The sequence below is a fragment of the Pavona decussata genome, unplaced genomic scaffold, assembly GCF_977016875.1.
Source record: "Pavona decussata unplaced genomic scaffold, jaPavDecu1.1 SCAFFOLD_912, whole genome shotgun sequence".
Classification (NCBI taxonomy): Eukaryota; Metazoa; Cnidaria; class Anthozoa; order Scleractinia; family Agariciidae; genus Pavona; species Pavona decussata.
In genome coordinates, this window is record NW_028145943.1 from 92,501 (window position 1) to 111,564 (window position 19,064).

Genomic DNA, 19,064 nt, shown 5'->3' on the forward strand with positions numbered 1-19,064 from the left:
TGCTCCCCGTGGCTTTCAAGTCAGCCTGTCTGCTGCTGTTGCCTGGGCTGCGAGGGAGACAAGGTTACATCAACCCCACCAAAACACCCTGGAAGTCAACCTTAAACTTGACGGAAGACTTTTCTTTGGTAGGTGTGAAGTTTTCTTGTTGCAGGGATTTAAATGTTATTTAAAATTTTCTCAGTTATCTCTTATGGTATTATGCTTATGTCCTTTTTCTAGTAATTTGCATGGAATGGGTACTTCTTGTGCAAAAGAAGGGTTTCTCTAAACTATCATTTTACACACCATTCTTGCAAAAATGTAAGGGCTTTGCAGGGTTTTCAAAATGAAAAAAAGTACCAGGAGGAAATGTGAAAGTAACCGGAGGACAATTGCACCGCGTTAGCGGTGCCGTGCGGCGAAAGCTGCACGGGGGAAGGGTGTGGGAGGGGGAAACCCCCTCCTGCTGGGGGGGTCACAGCAAATAGTTAAATTTTGCATACCCAGAGATGCATTCTCAATCTGGTGCATTTTCAGGGCAAAAAAGTGTTTGTTTGGAGGTCATTGTAAACTGAATTATAAACAAGAGTTTTCTTCAAAATATCACTCAGATATAACAATTATTATAACAATTGGAATTAAAATCTGGGCAAAAATATCCACGTCCGTAATCAGCTACGTTATTGACATAAATTCATACTTTGGAGACAAAAAGTACCCGGCACAAACGCTAAAAGTAGCCGGTGACTTGCGTCGGGCGTCGGGTGCTATTGAAAACCGTGGCTTTGAGCATTTTATGGTAGTAATAACTTAAATCCCAATGCATTAGTAATGTATTCACATGCTGTTCCCCACCACAGGCAGGCAACAAGTCATGATTGGCATTGTACCAGTTAATGTTCACCATGCATCTAGTGAAAGCTGCAAAAGTGTCTATCCAATTGCAATTGCCAATTGCAAAGAAAACAGGTGAGAGTAATATGAACTGATGATAGTTTCCTGTTTAAAGGGCATGCCATTCACAGTTTATCCAAGATGAAAATTATTATTTCGAGTCGCACATGTCAATTTAGGTAATTGTTGTATATCCTTTTGGTTCACCCAGGTAGAAGTCCTGGCATTGATATGTGCCTGAGTGCTTCTGGGATATGCAACATAAAAATTATTATTTCGAGTCGCACATGTCAATGTAGGTAATTGTTGTATATCCTTTTTGGTTCACCCAGATAGAAGTCCTGGCATTGATATGTGCCTGAGCGCTTCTGGGATATGCAACATGAAAATTATTATTTTTAGTCGCACATGTCAATGTAGGTAATTGTTGTATATCCTTTTTGGTTCACCCAGATAGAAGTCCTGGCATTGATATGTGCCTGAGCGCTTCTGGGATATGCAACATGAAAATTATTATTTCGAGTCGCACATGTCAATTTAGGTAATTGTTGTATATCCTTTTTGGTTCACCCAGGTAGAAGTCCTGGCATTGATATGTGCCTGAGTGCTTCTGGGATATGCAACATGAAAATTATTATTTCGAGTCGCACATGTCAATGTAGGTAATTGTTGTATATCCTTTTGGTTCACCCAGATAGAAGTCCTGGCATTGATATGTGCCTGAGTGCTTCTGGGATATGCAACATGAAAATTATTATTTCGAGTCGCACATGTCAATGTAGGTAATTGTTGTATATCCTTTTTGGTTCACCCAGATAGAAGTCCTGGCATTGATATGTGCCTGAGTGCTTCTGGGATATGCAACATGAAAATTATTATTTCGAGTCGCACATGTCAATGTAGGTAATTGTTGTATATCCTTTTTGGTTCACCCAGATAGAAGTCCTGGCATTGATATGTGCCTGAGTGCTTCTGGGATATGCAACATGAAAATTATTATTTCGAGTCGCACATGTCAATGTAGGTAATTGTTGTATATCCTTTTTGGTTCACCCAGATAGAAGTCCTGGCATTGATATGTGCCTGAGCGCTTCTGGGATATGCAACATGAAAATTATTATTTTGAGTCGCACATGTCAATGTAGGTAATTGTTGTATATCCTTTTTGGTTCACCCAGATAGAAGTCCTGGCATTGATATGTGCCTGAGTGCTTCTGGGATATGCAACATGAAAATTATTATTTCGAGTCGCACATGTCAATGTAGGTAATTGTTGTATATCCTTTTTGGTTCACCCAGATAGAAGTCCTGGCATTGATATGTGCCTGAGTGCTTCTGGGATATGCAACATGAAAATTATTATTTCGAGTCGCACATGTCAATGTAGGTAATTGTTGTATATCCTTTTGGTTCACCCAGATAGAAGTCCTGGCATTGATATGTGCCTGAGTGCTTCTGGGATATGCAACATGAAAATTATTATTTTGAGTCGCACATGTCAATGTAGGTAATTGTTGTATATCCTTTTTGGTTCACCCAGGTAGAAGTCCTGGCATTGATATGTGCCTGAGTGCTTCTGGGATATGCAACATGAAAATTATTATTTCGAGTCGCACATGTCAATGTAGGTAATTGTTGTATATCCTTTTTGGTTCACCCAGGTAGATGTCCTGGCATTGATATGTGCCTGAGTGCTTCTGGGATATGCAACATGAAAGTTATTATTTCGAGTCGCACATGTCAATGTAGGTAATTGTTGTATATCCTTTATGGTTCACCCAGGTAGAAGTCCTGGCATTGATATGTGCCTGAGTGCTTCTGGGATATGCAATGTTAACGAGTTTTTGAGAAAGATGATAATCTAGGCCAGGGTTGTATATCCTATCTGGTTCACCCAGGTAGAAGTCCTGGCATTTATGCTTGCCTGAGTGCTTCTGGGATATGAAACGTGATTAAATTGACCCTGCAGATTTTGAGAATGAGAGATTAAGTAAGTGTGACCTTTTTCTAGTTCACCAAGCTAAGGTCTATGTAAACTGGTTGCAGGGTAGTGAACTTGATCAGAATCAATAATTATTGTTATTGTTCTATGGCTTGTGGAAATCTAGGCTATTACTGTATACCCCATTTGGTTCAGCCGAGTAGATGCAATGGCCTTGATGTGTGCTTTCCGGGTATGCAACATTTACAGTGTTTTGAGATGTCTTTGAAAGTCTCCCATAAAATTAATGTTGTATATTCTTTCTGGTTCACCCAAATAGGACTTTCTGGCATTGTCTATGTCTTGTCAAATTTTGTCTCTGTTTTGAATAATAAGGCAGCAGTTCAACGGTGTTTCTAAGCAGTTTAAATGTTGAGACAGGTGTTGAGCATTATCTTTAAACTATGAAGCAACGTATTGCATGAGAATTATGTATTATTCACGAGTGTCACAGGAAATGTCGGAAATAGAAATTCCTTGTTCTCCTATCAAGAATCGAAGCCGGCTTAGATTTTCCGATTACTAGTTCGGATGCTCTACCACTGAGCTACAGGAGACTCGTGGGAGCTAAGGCCATTAAACTAGGTTTATTAGACAAACGTCCTGCCTACTGCTTAGATTTGAATGTCAATGTGTGGCATATGTGCAATGGAATAGATGTGACGGAGTATTTAAAGCCCGGTCAATGAATGAGAATGAGGGCTGTTGTCGTCATTACCGTGTGTAGTTCCAGCTTCATAAATGCTCTGTCACTGAACTATCAAGCAACTCTCTGCTATTGTCTCCTTTATTGTGTGACGTCCCAGTCTCACAAACCGTTTGTCAAGAAGTGTGTAGTATCCTGGCAACAATGAGTTGGGGTGGTCACCCAATGATACCCCCTGAAAAGACTGAGGTCGACTTAAGGTTGTGATTTGTCTGGGAAAAAAAGGCGAGCTGGGGTAACCAACCCTCGGGGAGTCCGCCACAAATCACACCGGCGGTTAGACTTCAGTCTCAGGATAATACCCTTGCACTATCAAGTAAGCAAGGGGGGGACCAGGGAACCTGAGAATATCACAATCGTTGACTTTCTATATTTTAAAAGTGAACGTTCCGCTATTGAAAAGACTAACCGATATATAAATTTCCAACAAATAACATCTACATTACTACCAGTAAGGGGAATATTCATTTCAAACGGTAAACTTAATTCGTACTGGATTATATCCCTACGAGTCACAGAGGCGTATTATCCAAGAACGTTATCCAGAAATAGATTCCTTCGAACTTGGTGAACAGAAAGAGATACTCATCCAAAGAGGGCGGAAGGGTCGTTTCAAAGGCGTTTCGCGAAGAAAAAAAATGCGATTGCCCGAAACGCGATATTAAAGTGAACTTAGAAAACGTTCAAATTCGCCGCCTTTTTGGTTCACCACTTGACAAAGTCTTCTCTCGATTGTTCTCGGATGGCTTACATAAGCAACACGTGACTCCAGTTTCGTCTCAGCAGGCAATTGTCGACTTTTTGTGTTAGACAAGCTCTCTTTAGCCGATGACATTGCAAATAAAACACAAAGACCGACAACAAGATACGAACACTCACTATTTTCCCTCACACTTCGTTTGCAACACTTTAGCTTTGGTTCCTGAATAGGGAGCCCGACAGACGTCATATGACGTTGGGACATCGGCATGGATAGACAGTAAAAATACAGGGTGTAGAAAATAGCGTTAGCTGTAAATCGAAACATTTTTCGCGGAAATGGATGCTGTGTAGATGCAGGTGAATAAAATAATTTATAATAATAATTAAAGAAATGCAAGGGAAATTTAATGAGATTAATAGTACTCTTCCGCATCCTTTCGGCTCATACGCACTAAATCACGTTCACATGCACGCATTTTCTGGCACCTGAGTATACATTTTAACCGTAGTACAGACGCAGACGATCTTAGCCAGTCTAAGAAAAATTAACTCAACACTAAAGAAAATGAAATTACAATAAAGAATAGTATGAATAGTCCTTCTGCAATCGGTTAAAAATATCGAAAAATGGCTTTTATGGTCGCTACATACACACATGTACACTCGGTCTGGCAGCTTGCGCTTAAGTTTGTTTCATTTACAGCGTATATCCTTTTTGGCCTATAACGCATTAACCGCAACTTACATCAGACAAAGATCGCACTTTATTTTATTTCTTTTCCTGCAAAGCAAACGGACTATAAATTGGTAGTTTCACGGATAGAAAAAATCAAATGATTCTTGAAATTGAAATGTAAAACTCCTTCAACCCTCTTCTTTTCCCTTTTTTTTCGATGTGAAACCGCTTTTCAAACTTAAAGAGGTTGTGATTTAACTGATGTTCGAACACTTCGATTTTAAAGCCTGTATACATGAGTTCTCCCGCCGCTGTCCCCCACCCGTATTGAAAGGCCGAGAAGCCCCTTGGGTCGAGGTTGGCAGTTGAGTGTCGTAAAACGAAAACCAAAGCCGAAAACAGACGCAGCATTACGATGAGCCACTCAGAACAAGAAGCAAATTCATGTAAAGGGAGTAACACCCGAAAAAACGCTTGCCGTTTATGGAGAGTACTCGTTGTTTACAACGGGCTGTTCTTGTCTGTTACCATCGTTTTGAATTCAAGTAGGGGTCTCCAGTGCTAAGACCCTAAACAATAAAATCCACTCCACAAGCGATGGCTGAAGGATTATTTAGTCTCTAAACAGGTTAACTGGTGGTCTTATTTTATGTCCCCATCCCGTCCCCCTTCTCTAGCTATTAATAAACGATTTAAACTTACTTTTATGTATTTCTTTTGCTTGTCCCTGAGTACCACAAATGTCCAGAAATGCACCTCACCCCGAATTTGGGTACTTTACATTAGACAGACCTTTTTGTCAGTTTTCATATTATTTCTAATTAAAAACTGAATTATTGTATAATGCAATTCGAGTGATTTGATTGGCCTAGCGGCCATAATATATGCAAGAAATGACGACCATAAATTGTCGGCTGGTTATTCTTAGACATTGAAATCAGTAAGATCTGGCAATATTTCTTAATTGTTTTTAATAAAGGAATTATCCACTTGCGCTTGTTAGATGTGAGATGACTATAGCCAACTATCTATCACCTCATATCCAATGCGCGCCCGTGGAATAATTGTTAAATGTTTGACAGAATTATTTGTGTTTTAGTAAGAATTTACGGTAGGGGACAACTTGTGATGTCTATCATACATTTCATGCATCTCATTAGCGTTTATTTCTGGACATCACTTCACTTATGTCAGAGAATAAATTCAAGAATTCAAAAAAAAAATGCTGAAATGGTGAAACGGCATGCGTATGACTCAATGGGTCTGTGGTACCTTTATTTTTATTTAGGGATAAAAATCCTTTATTTTTATTTAAGCATAAATATTGGAGTACAAACAGGCGCGAATTCAATGTCTGGGCCACCACGTGCATTAACACGATAAACAAGACGTGAAAGACATCGAGGCTCAACATTTTGTACGATTACCACAGAAAACAAAACTTCTTCTAAGGAACGGGGTATTAGAAAATTTAGTGAGTATAACGTCTAGGCAACTTATTTCAACCGTATATTTTAGCCTATTTTCTTTTGGTAGCCTTTTCTAGTACTTGTGTGAGCCCAAGGTTAACACACGCGTACCGATTTATTGGGCCGAATTTTGTTTGGCCGATTTAGCCTGAGTTGATTTACGCATAACGATTTATCACATAAGAAAGTGAATAAGTGGACGAAAATCGACCCGGTTTATAAAACTTTATCGCAATGGAACTGCTTGTATGCTGTAAACCTTGCTAAAAATGAAATCTGTCAAAGAGCAGCAGAATTTATAAATCGAACAGATCTGAGAAAAAAAAAAAAGCTCAGGCCGACAATTTGCAGTGCGCATATGAATGAGCCGACTAATCGGAACGATTATATTCCTTTGCTGAAAAAATTTCCGTTTTTCCAAGGATCTCTAAGTTGTTCACAGTTCCCAGTGTTAACGACATATTTGCCTTCTTCTATTCCTGTGTGGCGAACGATTCCGTTTTTCATTACATTTTAATCTCAATTCTGCGAAAAGATTCCACTACTAAACTGTTGGGTGCCCCAGTTTAAATTTCATCGCTTTCCAGCAGACTGCAGCAAAACATGTAACGTGGGATCCGTTTGCAGACACGTCATATCAACGAAAGAAATTTAATTAAAAGCTCGCAAAAAATATTTTTTAGGCGCAAGGATTATAACACTTTCGCGTTAAAATTAACGCCGCAAGCGAAACAGAAGTAATGCCAGAACGGATTCTATTACATTGGAATGCTCCGAGTTGTTTGACGTCCCGTGGAGAAACCAGGCAAATTGCCTGGTATCTCCAAGGGGTGCCGAGGTCTTATTTTCGTTGCTAAGAACCTCTGGCTCGTTATGCTGAAATTAAAGGTACCAAAACTTCGACGATTTTTACGAGGGGACTAGGCACCACGAAGCTAACAAAAAATTAAAAAACTTCCAAGCAGGGAATGTTAGTTTTCCCTTCATACATGTCTGGTGCCAGCAAAGTTAAATTACTATCCGTGTCATTAACTGTTTCCATTTTTGGTGTCAGAAAGTCTTCCAGCATTTTCTGGTCGTACCGAGTCACGTGAACTAACTTGCATACGTCTTACATACCATTAGATGACAAGATTTGCAAACCTATAGGTCTGCTTACATCTTATGATGTTAGGACGAATTCGAAAGGGTTAGAATACAGACCAGAGCGAAAGAATTGACGATCCAGTGCCTTAATTCACTTGAGAATCCTCCATGCTTGCAGCGCCTGTCGCTTTCAGAAGCTGTTTGCTTATCTATTGACACACATTTTGTCAAAGAATCAGAGTTGCTTGGGTTACGGAAATATGAAGTCATACAGTAGCTGATGAGATCAAGCCATTTCTGAATATGAATGTGTATTTTCGTCTTTTTTGGTAAAATAACATAAATAGCAAATTGTTTGGTACATTATAGCACACGTCTAGCATGAAAAATGTTCACCAAGACACCAAGAGTTCTATATCAGTTAATGTTAACCTTATCTTTTGAGATGGTAACGCAGCAGGTAGGGATTCCGAGTTTGCCTTTGTGGCCCGCTCACACTATTTAAAGGGGCCATATCACGTTACACACACACACACCTCGCCGCCACCATTACCATAGATGCCTTTAAGTACATACCTTTTATATTGTCATGCTACTGTAAGCGTACGCTTACTTGTTGGATGTCGTCGTCTGGAACAAATAATACCTCATATGAGTGTTGAACAAAGCCATCCGTTTCGGAGTCATCTGAATCCAACTCAGAGTTGTTTTCGGAAGTGCTTGTGTGAGAATCAGAGTCGTATTCGGAATCACTGGATAGGAGTTCTGTGTCACTGTCATTGGCACTAATTCTTTCGTTGTTTCGTGTTCCAGTTTGCGAGAAATCAAGAGCACGTGCTACCAGCACGGCTTTGCTTCCAGATACAGGAAGATTGTTCTGCTTAAGGTAGATCTTAATTTGTCTTGCTGTGAGGGATTTGACTTCATTTTCTTCTTTCCAGTTAATGTCTGGAAGGGTATTGCGCTCAGCTTCCCTTTTTTGAGCTTTCAATGCAATAAACTCACGGTGTTGAGCAAAACGCTCGAGAGTGATTTCATCAACCATCAACTTCTCACACACCTCCTGCAGTTCGTTGGCGTTGGAAGAGGTTAACATACCAGAATCGACTAACTTCTTGACTTGCACACTTGGGAGGAGAGCCTGTTGAACTTTGGAGCCTGTTGAACTTTGTTATGAGCCAGAGATGTATGGAATTCAGCAAATCGATTCAGTCGATGAAGAAACATTACTTTTATTCACATCAAAAACCGACAAAGCCTGTCTATGAGATCTGTTTGATTCCCATTGTTTTACGGGAGATGCTGAAAAACAAGTGCATGATTTTTGCGTTACATAGGGTCAGCTTAATCAAATAGAAGAAGGGTTAAAATTAATCAGTTATCTTTTCATTTTGATGGAATTTTTTCAATTATTGTTTAACAGCTGTTCGTATTGATATTTGTTACAGTCTATCATGAGGCCTGTATTGAGAATCTTTTATCGCGTTTAACTTTATTTACATTTGGAATAAAACTTAAGGCCCCCCCCCCCCCTCCTCAGTCAAATGAGTGATTTTACTTTGAGCCCCCCTATCTTGGCAGCAATTTTAGGTAATGCCCCCCCGCCTCTCGTTTTTCAGCCCCCCCCCCCCCCCCCTCCTTCCCCTCCTGATAATTATCGCACAGTCCCTAAGTAGCACCTTGGTTTGTGGTGATTGGTGTGTTTCGATCCTCTCCGGCTTAGGCTGTTGTTGATTGGAGGATTTCAATCCTTGTCGTTCAGGCTAGAGTTTGTTCCCTCGGCGGCAGCTTAGCATCTGGCAGCTCGAAATTCCTCGACCCCGACAACATTAACAGTTCTGCTTTCAATTCCTTCAGTAACATGAAAACATCGTAAAGGGTCTGAATTTCTTTGTTCGACGTGAGCCATATTTTCACATAGTACGTTATATCTTGCTTTTACACGTTAACGTACCTTGTTCCTTTGATGTAACAGCTTATTAGAGTGATCCTATGTAAAAATATGGCTGATTCACTAAGTACGAATCTAGTTCCCTGCCGGTCTGTTTCATGAAACATTATACTTGAAAGTGTTTGCCGGGTGCACGGTGGCGACCTCTTACGCTAACATGAAGTTTACTTTCCAACCCTTCCTCACCTCTTTTCATCAGTGGTAATTATTACTAGGTCCCTTATGAATTTGCTTCCTATAAACTACGATTAGTCCCAATTTCAGCAGCGATCTGTGACGATTCTCATTTCAGCTCCTTTTTACGGGAGCGCGTTATCAAGCGAAAATAAAGCCTGACCTTACATGAAAATTGGGTCCTGTGAAAGTTTCGATTGAAAGAAGGGAAGATTTCAGTACCCTATTACTTATATTCAACCGTTCCCGATTTTCCGTCGCCACGGAGGGAATTAGTCAACCTCGTTCCCAGGTCTGTCCTCTTCACATCTTGGTGTGAGACCCTGGGAACGAGGTTGCGAATTAGTAGCCTTTTTTTCACTATCTTGCAACTGATGATATAAGGGGTTTTAACACACTTCAAAGTATTGAATTAATGTATTATTTTTCTCTATGTTTAATTTACAACTCTTATCAAGCTTAAACCCGCGCAATAAAAAAACATTCCTAGGAATCAGAGACTAAAACAAAACAAGCAACAGCCTCTTAAGAAAAAAGAGCTCTGAGATTGGCACACAATACTTCACTGTGTGGTGAATTATACTGCCGAGAAAATCCAGGAAAAGAAAAGTGAATGAAAAATGTTCTAACCTTACCTCGTTTAGTGGGCTTCGCCGCAAAAGTTCTTTATTTACATTACTTCTAATTATCGAGGTAGCTTCACAGCTCAATTCATTGACCATTTTTATCTCGTGAATGCGCGCATGCGCAATGAACGAGTTGTAGCGATAGCTGACTGTTGACTTGGTTGGTTGGTCGGTTCTGTCGTTAACTTTCGGGCGTGCGCAGTGAATGAGTTTTAAATTCAATTAGTGGAAAAAAACACGCGAACATTTATTGTTCACGGCGCATCAGGATTTTCTCATTCAATATGTAGAGAATAATCATCATAATCATATAATATCATATATATCGATTTTAGCTTAAATTTTTTATATTTTAATTGCATCATATAATATACATCTAGTAATAGGACCTCTATGTAAACCACTCTTGTGATGGAGCATCCTATTAAAAAATTGTTATTATTATTATAATTTGACGATCATTTAGTGCAAGAATGGAGATTTTTCGTTAAATCTGAGCAAAGTTACAAGTTTTTTCAGTTTTTCAGAAAGTCCGGGGCCGTAAACTCAATTAGTGAAAAAAAAAAACGTGAAAATTTTTTTCACGACGCATCAGAATTCTCTGTTTTATTCTGTAGAGAATAATTTGACAATCATTTTAGTGTAAGAATGGAGATTTTTCGTTGAATCTGAGCAAAGTTATAGGTTTTTTCGTGTTTTTTTTTACAAAGTGCGGTTTCTTTTAAGAATTAAAAATAATTTAATTAAAAATAATTTAATTTAAAAGTAATTGTCGGCATGGACTTTGAATAAACAAGACGCTTTTTAGTGCTTTTACCTTTAGCACTAGTGGCCTTATTCATTGTAGGCCTCACCGATTTTTTAACCCATCCTCCCCTCGCGACTGAACTAACTGAATCGTTTTAGGCAGAAAGAATGCGTGATATTGCGTTGCGAAACTTGAAATTTTGCCACCAAAAAATATTTCCCGCCAGAAAATGTGTTCAGCTGAAAGAAGCACTCTTATTAACTGAAATGTTTACTGCTAATCATAACTTTTTGCATACATGAAAAGTGGACATCTTTCATCATATTTTATCCTTCTCATACAAAAGTATTACATCAAGTAGATTAGTTTGCTAAAAAAAAAAAAAACTAGTTTTGCTGTCAGTTTTCACGCGAAAGCGGAACGTGCCATGACACGCATCATTGACGTCGTAAACAAAATTATGCAACTTCCTGGTGAAATGAACACTTTAAGATCTTGTCAGCTTTCAAAGGGAAAAAATGTTTCATTTTCGAAATTTACAACTGGTAATTTATGGGAAAGCAAAAGGACGCGGTCGATAAATAATTCTTATTTAGCAAGAGCTTGTCATATTTCATTATTTTTACTTGAAGATTGCGTGGACTGAACTCCAAAGGAAAAATATCACGCATTTATGTCGGGCATGAAATGTAATGCGATACTTTGTTGAACATATTTCCCTTTGTTAGATCGGCTTGCCCTACAGTAATTTTGCAATTTTAATTCCCAAAAAAACTTCACTTGCCCATCGGGCAAGTGATGGTCAGAATCCACTAGCCCGATCGCAAAATCCAGTAGCCCCGGACTATTGGACACGAATTTGCATGACGTAGCTGCACATGGCGTGCTTCTATGAACTTTGAATAAAAAAACACGTGATTTTTTCTAATCGGCGCATCAGAATAATCTTATTCAAACTGTAGAGAATAGTTTGACAATCATTTTTATAGTACAAGAATGGTTATTTTTCGTTACATAATCGGGCAAAGATATAATTTCTTTTAGCTTTCAAGGAAGTTTCCGTCGCCGTCTAAATTTCAATTACTATGTGTCATCAGCATTCACGAGTTGGCTCACAGGAGCCTTTGATTTGATTTGCATGACTTTCGATTCCGACATCAAACAAAACCTTGGCGCGCCAATACGTGGAAATGGGAAACCATAACGAAACAGTCAAAAACCTCTTACAACAGCTTTCTATGAAGAAAGAAAATCATTAGACTACATTGCCTGGTGCAAAGTGCAGAGAAGGTAAAAGAGAAAAGAAGAGAATGAACTTTTTTCTAATAATTAAAAACAACTTCTGAGTAGTGCGTTCCACCTCATTTGTTATATTGACAATATTTATAATTATCCCTGTAGTTTGACGGCTTTAAAAAAGAAGCTTTAATAATAAAGTTCACTTCATTGACCTTTTTCTTTTTTTGATTGGCATGCCTTCCTCAAAAACAAAAACTTGTCGCACCAAGAGCACATTCCTAAGAATCAGAAACCAAAACCAAACCATCAACAGCCTCTTAAATGATTCCCAGAAAACTTAAAAAAGAAAATCACTAGACTCCATTGCCTGGTGCAAAGTGCAGAGAAGGTAAAAGAGAAAAGAAGAGAATGAACTTTTTTCTAATAATTAATAACAACTTCTGAGTAGTGCGTTCCACCTCATTTGTTATATTGACAAAACTTATAATTATCCTTGTAGTTTGACGGCTTTATAAAAGAAGCTTTAACAATAAAGTTCACTTCATTGACCTTTTTCTTTTTTTGATCGGCATGCCTTGCTCGAAAACAAAAACTTGTCGCACCAAGAGCATATTCCTGGGAATCAGAAACCAAAACCAAACCATCAACAGACTGCCGCAAGGTCACTCCTCATTTGCGTGCGAAAACAACATGGATATCCGAACGTTGTTTTACAATCTCCGCGAAGAAGTGTCTTGTCCGGTGTGTAAGGATATATTTCAGGATGCCAGACAGCTTCCCTGTTTACACAGTTGCTGTCTGCATTGTTTGAAACACTGGCATCAGACGAGTGGCGGTCAAAATGCATTCAGATGTCCGAAGTGCCAAGCCCTTAGCAGAGTGCCTGCAAGCGGCGATCTGAAGGATCTTCCGACCAGCTTTTATCTCAACGGCTTGATCGATGTGCTGGCCATAAAAGAATGCAACACAACCCAGGTAACGTGTGGAAACTGCGACGAGAAAAGCTCCGAGGCTTCGTACTGCTTTCAGTGTTGCATGTTTTACTGTGAACAGTGCCTAATTGGACCCAATATGATGGAAAACAACAAAGATCATCGTGTTCTTGCGGTAAAAGAGTTCCAAGAAAAGGACTATGAGGATGTATTGAAGCGACCCGTGTTTTGCTCAAGACAAGGACACCAGAAAGAAGAGTTGAAGTACGTCTGTAAGGAATGCGAAGCAGCAGTTTGTCAAACTTGTGTCACTTTTGACCATGGAGGACATACATTGAAATTAATCGAAGAAGAAGCCGAGGCTCAAAAGATCGAGATGACAGCTCTTATACAAGAAGAAAGACAAAACTTACAAGACGAAATGAACCTAATTACTCAACTTGATGAAGAGTACGCTAAACTGATTGAACAAAGCGAAAACGTGAAAAGGAATGTCGACAGGTTTACTGATGACTTGATCGAAACAATTCAAGCGAAGAGACAAAACATTATCGCTGCTGTGGAAAACGAAACAACGAAGTCGAGTGAAAGTGTTGCAAGCACAAAGACTGAGATTCAGCAAAAAATAGCTATGATCGAATCATCGCTGGAAAAAGCGGATAAACTGTTAACACTAAGTATAAACGCTGAGGTCGGTCAGCTGAAAAAATCATTGGCTGTAATTTTGGAAGAAGTACAGAAAGCCAAGCATATTTCCCGTGACCCTGAATATCTGTCAACTGTGGTTTTCGTGGAAAATCAAAAGATTGAGAACACTATCAAAAGCGAAGAAATTGGATTCTTGGAAATTTTGTTCCCAACAAACGCAAATGAATCCATTGCTGGAGGCAAAGGACTCAGAGAAGGAACTGTTGGGCGTGAAGCTCAATTCAATTTGACCACAAGAAACGCTAACAAAAAACAGAGTTATGATATGCGTGACAATGTAACGGTAGAGATTAGAGACGAGCATGGACGAGAATGCGAGACAAAAGTGCAAATAGATGATAACGAAGATGGAATCTACAACATTAGCTATTCTCCTAAAGTTCAAGGTAGCTGTAAATTGTCAATTAAGGTAAACGGGGAACATGTTCGTGATAGTCCTTTTACTGTGCTAGTAAAACCATTTCATGTCAAACCTATTTTGTCTTTTGGAAAAGAAGGTTCGGATGTTGGAATGTTTCAGTATCCCGTGGGGGTGGCAGTGAGTAACAGGGATGAAATAGCAGTAGCTGACCATTTGAACCACAGGGTTCAAATCTTCAACAGTAATGGGGATTTTATAAGATCCTTTGGTCGTCAAGGTAGCAATCAGGGGGAATTTAAAAATCCTTATGGAACAGTCTTTGATAAGGATGGAAAGATTTTTGTAGCAGACCGAGAAAACCCTAGAGTGCAGATTTTCAATGGGGAGGGTAGGTACATGGGTATGTTTGGTGGGAAAGGACGCTTTGATAGTCACCTCTCTTATCCTAGGGGTCTATCCTTGGATAGTCAGGGTAATATTATTGTTGCTGATTCAGGTAACAAACTGATTAAGATCTTTTCCCCTGATGGCAATTTTCTAATGAAGATAGGTGGGCCTGGTTCTTTAAGTTGTCCTGCCCATTGTGTTCAGTGTGATGAATATCTCATAGTGTCAGACTGTAATGATCATAGTATAAAAGTCTTCAGTAGGGAGGGGGAGTATAAGTATAAGTTTGGTAAGCGGGGGGGAGGGGATGGGGAGTTTAATTATTCACGTTTTTTGTCAGTGACCAAGACAGGACTATTGATGGTGTGTGATGAGGATAATCACAGAATACAAGTCTTTGAATTGAATGGTAAGTTTGTTGGGAAGTTTGGAACAAAGGGCAGAAACTTAGGAGAACTTTTTTGTCCGTTTTCAGTAGCAATGCTAAGTAACGACCAGATTGTTGTTTCTGATAAGAACAATGATCGCATTCAAATATTTGAGTGACAATTGTCCTCTTCTCAAGTAGGAACAGGAGTAATGAATATCGTTATGTTTTGATTTAGATTTGGTCGGAACCCTTCTCCTTCGCTTTGTTAGACAATAAGGAAAGGTTTTGAAGATGGTGACTGTTTCTTTTCAAAGTACTGAACCATTTATTTTCTGTGAAAATGATGTAGTTGTAAATTTTGTCATTGTTTATACAATCAGGTTCCAGTTAGTTGAAATTAAAAGAAGACCAATATCTGATCCATGATTAGAACCCAGTCTGAATTTTATTTGATAAACCACTTTTACGTGAAAAATTCTACAGTGGATAAATATTTTGTCAGCTTTATATTTAGAGTCTTGGCGTAAAATTGTTACATAAGGGACCTTCTTCAAGTTAATTCTTTGCCTATTTTATTGTATTTTTATAGTTTCTTACTGGGAATGCCATAGATATGAAAAACTTTGAAAGTTTTTCAACATAGATTTATACAAATTTTAAATTTTGTCAGATGCGGAAAGTAGTATTTCCTGTGGGAGGTGTTCATATTTCCTTTTTTATATAGGATTTTGTTTGACCAGCTTTAGGTACAGGTTATATTTTGATTCTGCAACTTTTTCCGATTTTCCGGACAGTATTGTTGGCAAGAAAGCAAAGTTTGTGTCGGTGTTCATGGCGCCAATGGAAAGATTTAGGATCGCGTTTACGGCAAAGGGCAAATTTGAGGTTCGTTTTACATTTTCTTGAAACAAACACGAGCACGTAGATGAGAATAATACAAAATAATTCTGGCCTTTGATACAAACGTAAAACTGCTCAATTTTAATGAGAAACTGAAAACAGCGACGGGCAAACGTAGGATAAACATGGTCACGTGGTCACTCCTGCCGGTTGCCGTTTGTCGTAAGCATAATTCTTAACCTCTCTATTTTCAAGTATTTTGCGCCTTATATTGGCTAGTTTGTGATTGTGCAAACAATACGTTACTTGAATGTGTAATTTGATTAGCAAGTGTTTAGTGTACGCTCAAAAAGTTTAGGGTGTTTATTTTTTAAGACGCGAGTGTCATACTACTCTTAAAGTTGGCGTGTTATATAATTATCTGCTTAAATATTGTAAGAATACGCACAAGTGATTTAGAAATTACTGTTGTAAAAGTAGTTTATTGCGTCAAAGGAATAAATAGTTTGTGTATCAAAAATAATCTGCGTTATCTTCACTTGTTTTTTAAACCTCTGTTCGTAAGACTTGTTAAATGTACGTCACCACTTACTGGTTTGTACAAAACAGATCGAGACGAAACAAAAATGGCGACTACGCGAACAGAATCATGAATTATCCGTTTACTACCCTGTTTTATGCCGCGATCGATATCACAAAGGGTATGACAACAGCCCACTGCCGTTTGTGTTGTAGAAACCTTTTTTTGATCAATCACGTGCATGGATAATGTGCACTTTTTCTTCATTTATTGAATTTTATTAACAACTTGGTAGAATCCATTGGGAAGAATAGTCGTCCTTTCTGTTCACGTGCCACTTGGAAAGTCACGTGCTTTCTTTTTTCCCGCACTTTTCGATTGAGGGATTGTTATACCATCTGGAGGGGGCTGGGGGAGGGAAGGGGGTGGGGGCGGGGGCAGGGGTTTGTAGACGCTCCTTGACGCATTTATTAACAGCTTTGTAAAATCCATTGGGAAGAACTTGGTCGACGTTCTATTCACGTGCCACGTGAATAGCTAGCCAATTGCTTTCTGTTTTCCCGCGCTTTTCGACAAGATTGTAAAGTGGATTATAATTGTCGGGACTTTCCACTTATCGCGCTCTTTTCAATTATTATTACTATCATTATTTTTATTTTTTATTTTGCTTTTTTCCTCTGCCTTTTTAATAGATTCCTATAGTATCTGCTGGAGGGGTGAGGGGGGGATTAGGGTCATGAGACGCAGGAGTTCATAGCCCTGGGAGACGCCAATAGACGGCCACCGAATACCTGAAGAGAGAATAATAACATAATTCGATTTGTTTTTCAAATACTGGCAATATTGAAAGTTATCTGACTGAAAATATGCAGACCGTAAGTTCGAATATTGAATTCAATTGTGTAAGAAGACAAACATCTCCGAGAAAAAAACCCTTAATACACCCTGGCCACACTGGTCGCAGATATACACCATCTTTTCTACCATGCCTGACGTGCGAGGAAATTAAAATCAAATCCCAAGATTAAAACCAAACATTGATTTTTTTTTTTTGCATTTCCTCGCTCTACAGTGAAACTTAGTTGTGGTTGAACATTTATTTTTACATATTCTTTCCTCTTCAATCACGAAGACAAGGATAAGAATTTGAAAACAGAGCGCAGTTTCACTCGAGAAATTGCCTGTTCTGACCGGAGTACTGAATGGAAGAAATCCGCCGATGAGGTAGAATCCTCATCCTTGGAGAAGCCTGTCATGTTTTCCTGTCTCAGCTGAAAGACTATCGTCTGAGTGAGGAGATGATGCAATTTAAAGAAGAAATTCAGACCCTTTACGATGTTTTCATGTTGCTGAAGTAATGTTTAAAAAACGAGCAGGATTGTTTTATCGCTTTCAAAACGACAAGGCGAAGCCAAGTGGTTTTAGACCCAATAAAATACGTGCTGCGAGTTTTCTAAACTGCTTGAAAAACATTCCTGGAAAAGCGTGTGTCAATAGAGTTCACAGCAATAGGCCATTTTACAGTTGTGTGCTTAGTGACCTGGTCTTGAATTGGAAGCGAGGCTGTGGTTGACCTTGTTTTGATACAAACCTCACTGCTTTTCATATGTAAATGCAAATTGTAAGCATAAGAACAGCATGATCTAATTATGAAAAGCAGTGACTGGTTTGTATCAAAACAAGGTCACCCCCAGCCTCGCTTAGAATCCAAGACCAGGTCACCTAGCACACAACTGTAAAGCGGCCTATTCTGCTTTTGTGAACGTTAGAAATTAGCATACGAGAAAAACACCGCATACTAATATAAATAAGGAGGAGGTTTATCTATATAAAGTCATTGAACGTGATGTATTATCGACCATTTGATAGGTCAATGGGCTAGTGAATTAGCATAACAATAGATAAGGCGGTATGGGTAAACAGCCTACAATAGATATTACTTCTCCGGTAAAATCTATACTTTTGATTGCACGTATGACGACTGAAAGAAATGAAATTATTATCAAAGACAAAATCTCTTGATGTTTAAACAAATTCTCCCAACAACTATGATAAGAAATATAAAGAGTAGTGAGGAGAATATCCATTTCGATACACAGACTTCGAAGGTTAAAAATCGGCTGAAATCCTTTCTTCTTTAATGCCTGAGAGAATAACTGAACTGCTAGAAAAATAAATAAAAGAAAAAAAGACTAAACCTTACTGACGCACGTGAAACCCATCGGCAAGTCAACTTTGTGGATCACGAGTGAGTGATCTGATTTAAGTAACGCGCCTCATGTTCACGTGTCTGCTATCTACTAAGTACAACCGGCAACCCTGTTCTTTAGTTAAAATATCTCGCTTTTTATTCTATTTTTTTTTTGTCTCTTCAATCGTTCACTTGTAAACCAAGTGTTCTTTCTTCAGTTCTTAGCTCCGTGACTTTTTGGTATGTTAGCTTAGTTTTCAGTTCTTGTTTTTTTCTCTTTTATCTCCTCGACTTTTCATATGTTCGTAGTCCAGGGAATAGCCAGTTGGAGACGAGATACCATTTTCAGGCTAAGGATGACAGCCCTCCCCCCCCCCCCCACCACACCCTTTTCTCATCGCAACAGTCCAGTTCTCAAAACCCAAAATCCCCTTTTTAAATCTTATCATCATCATCATCATCATCATCATCATCATCATCATCATCATCATAACTACGCTGTAGATTTTTAAGCCTCTCTG

At 38.9% G+C, this 19,064-nt stretch overlaps 1 protein-coding gene across 2 annotated transcripts in view; it reads left to right on the plus strand.

Annotated features, from left to right (window-relative positions):
- Window positions 1–12,919: 12,919 nt before the first annotated feature.
- Window positions 12,920–19,064, plus strand: part of LOC146448459 (E3 ubiquitin-protein ligase TRIM45-like) — a 216,495-nt gene continuing 210,350 nt past the window's right edge. Inside the window, exon 1 of one of the 2 annotated variants that reach the window (XM_085102530.1) lies at window positions 12,920–15,671. In XM_085102530.1, coding sequence (XP_084958656.1) covers window positions 12,925–15,168 — 2,244 coding nt within the window. In that variant the 5' untranslated portion in view covers window positions 12,920–12,924 and the 3' untranslated portion in view covers window positions 15,169–15,671. The remainder of the gene's footprint in view (window positions 15,672–19,064) is intronic. The other variant, XM_085102529.1, reaches the window with a different exon arrangement.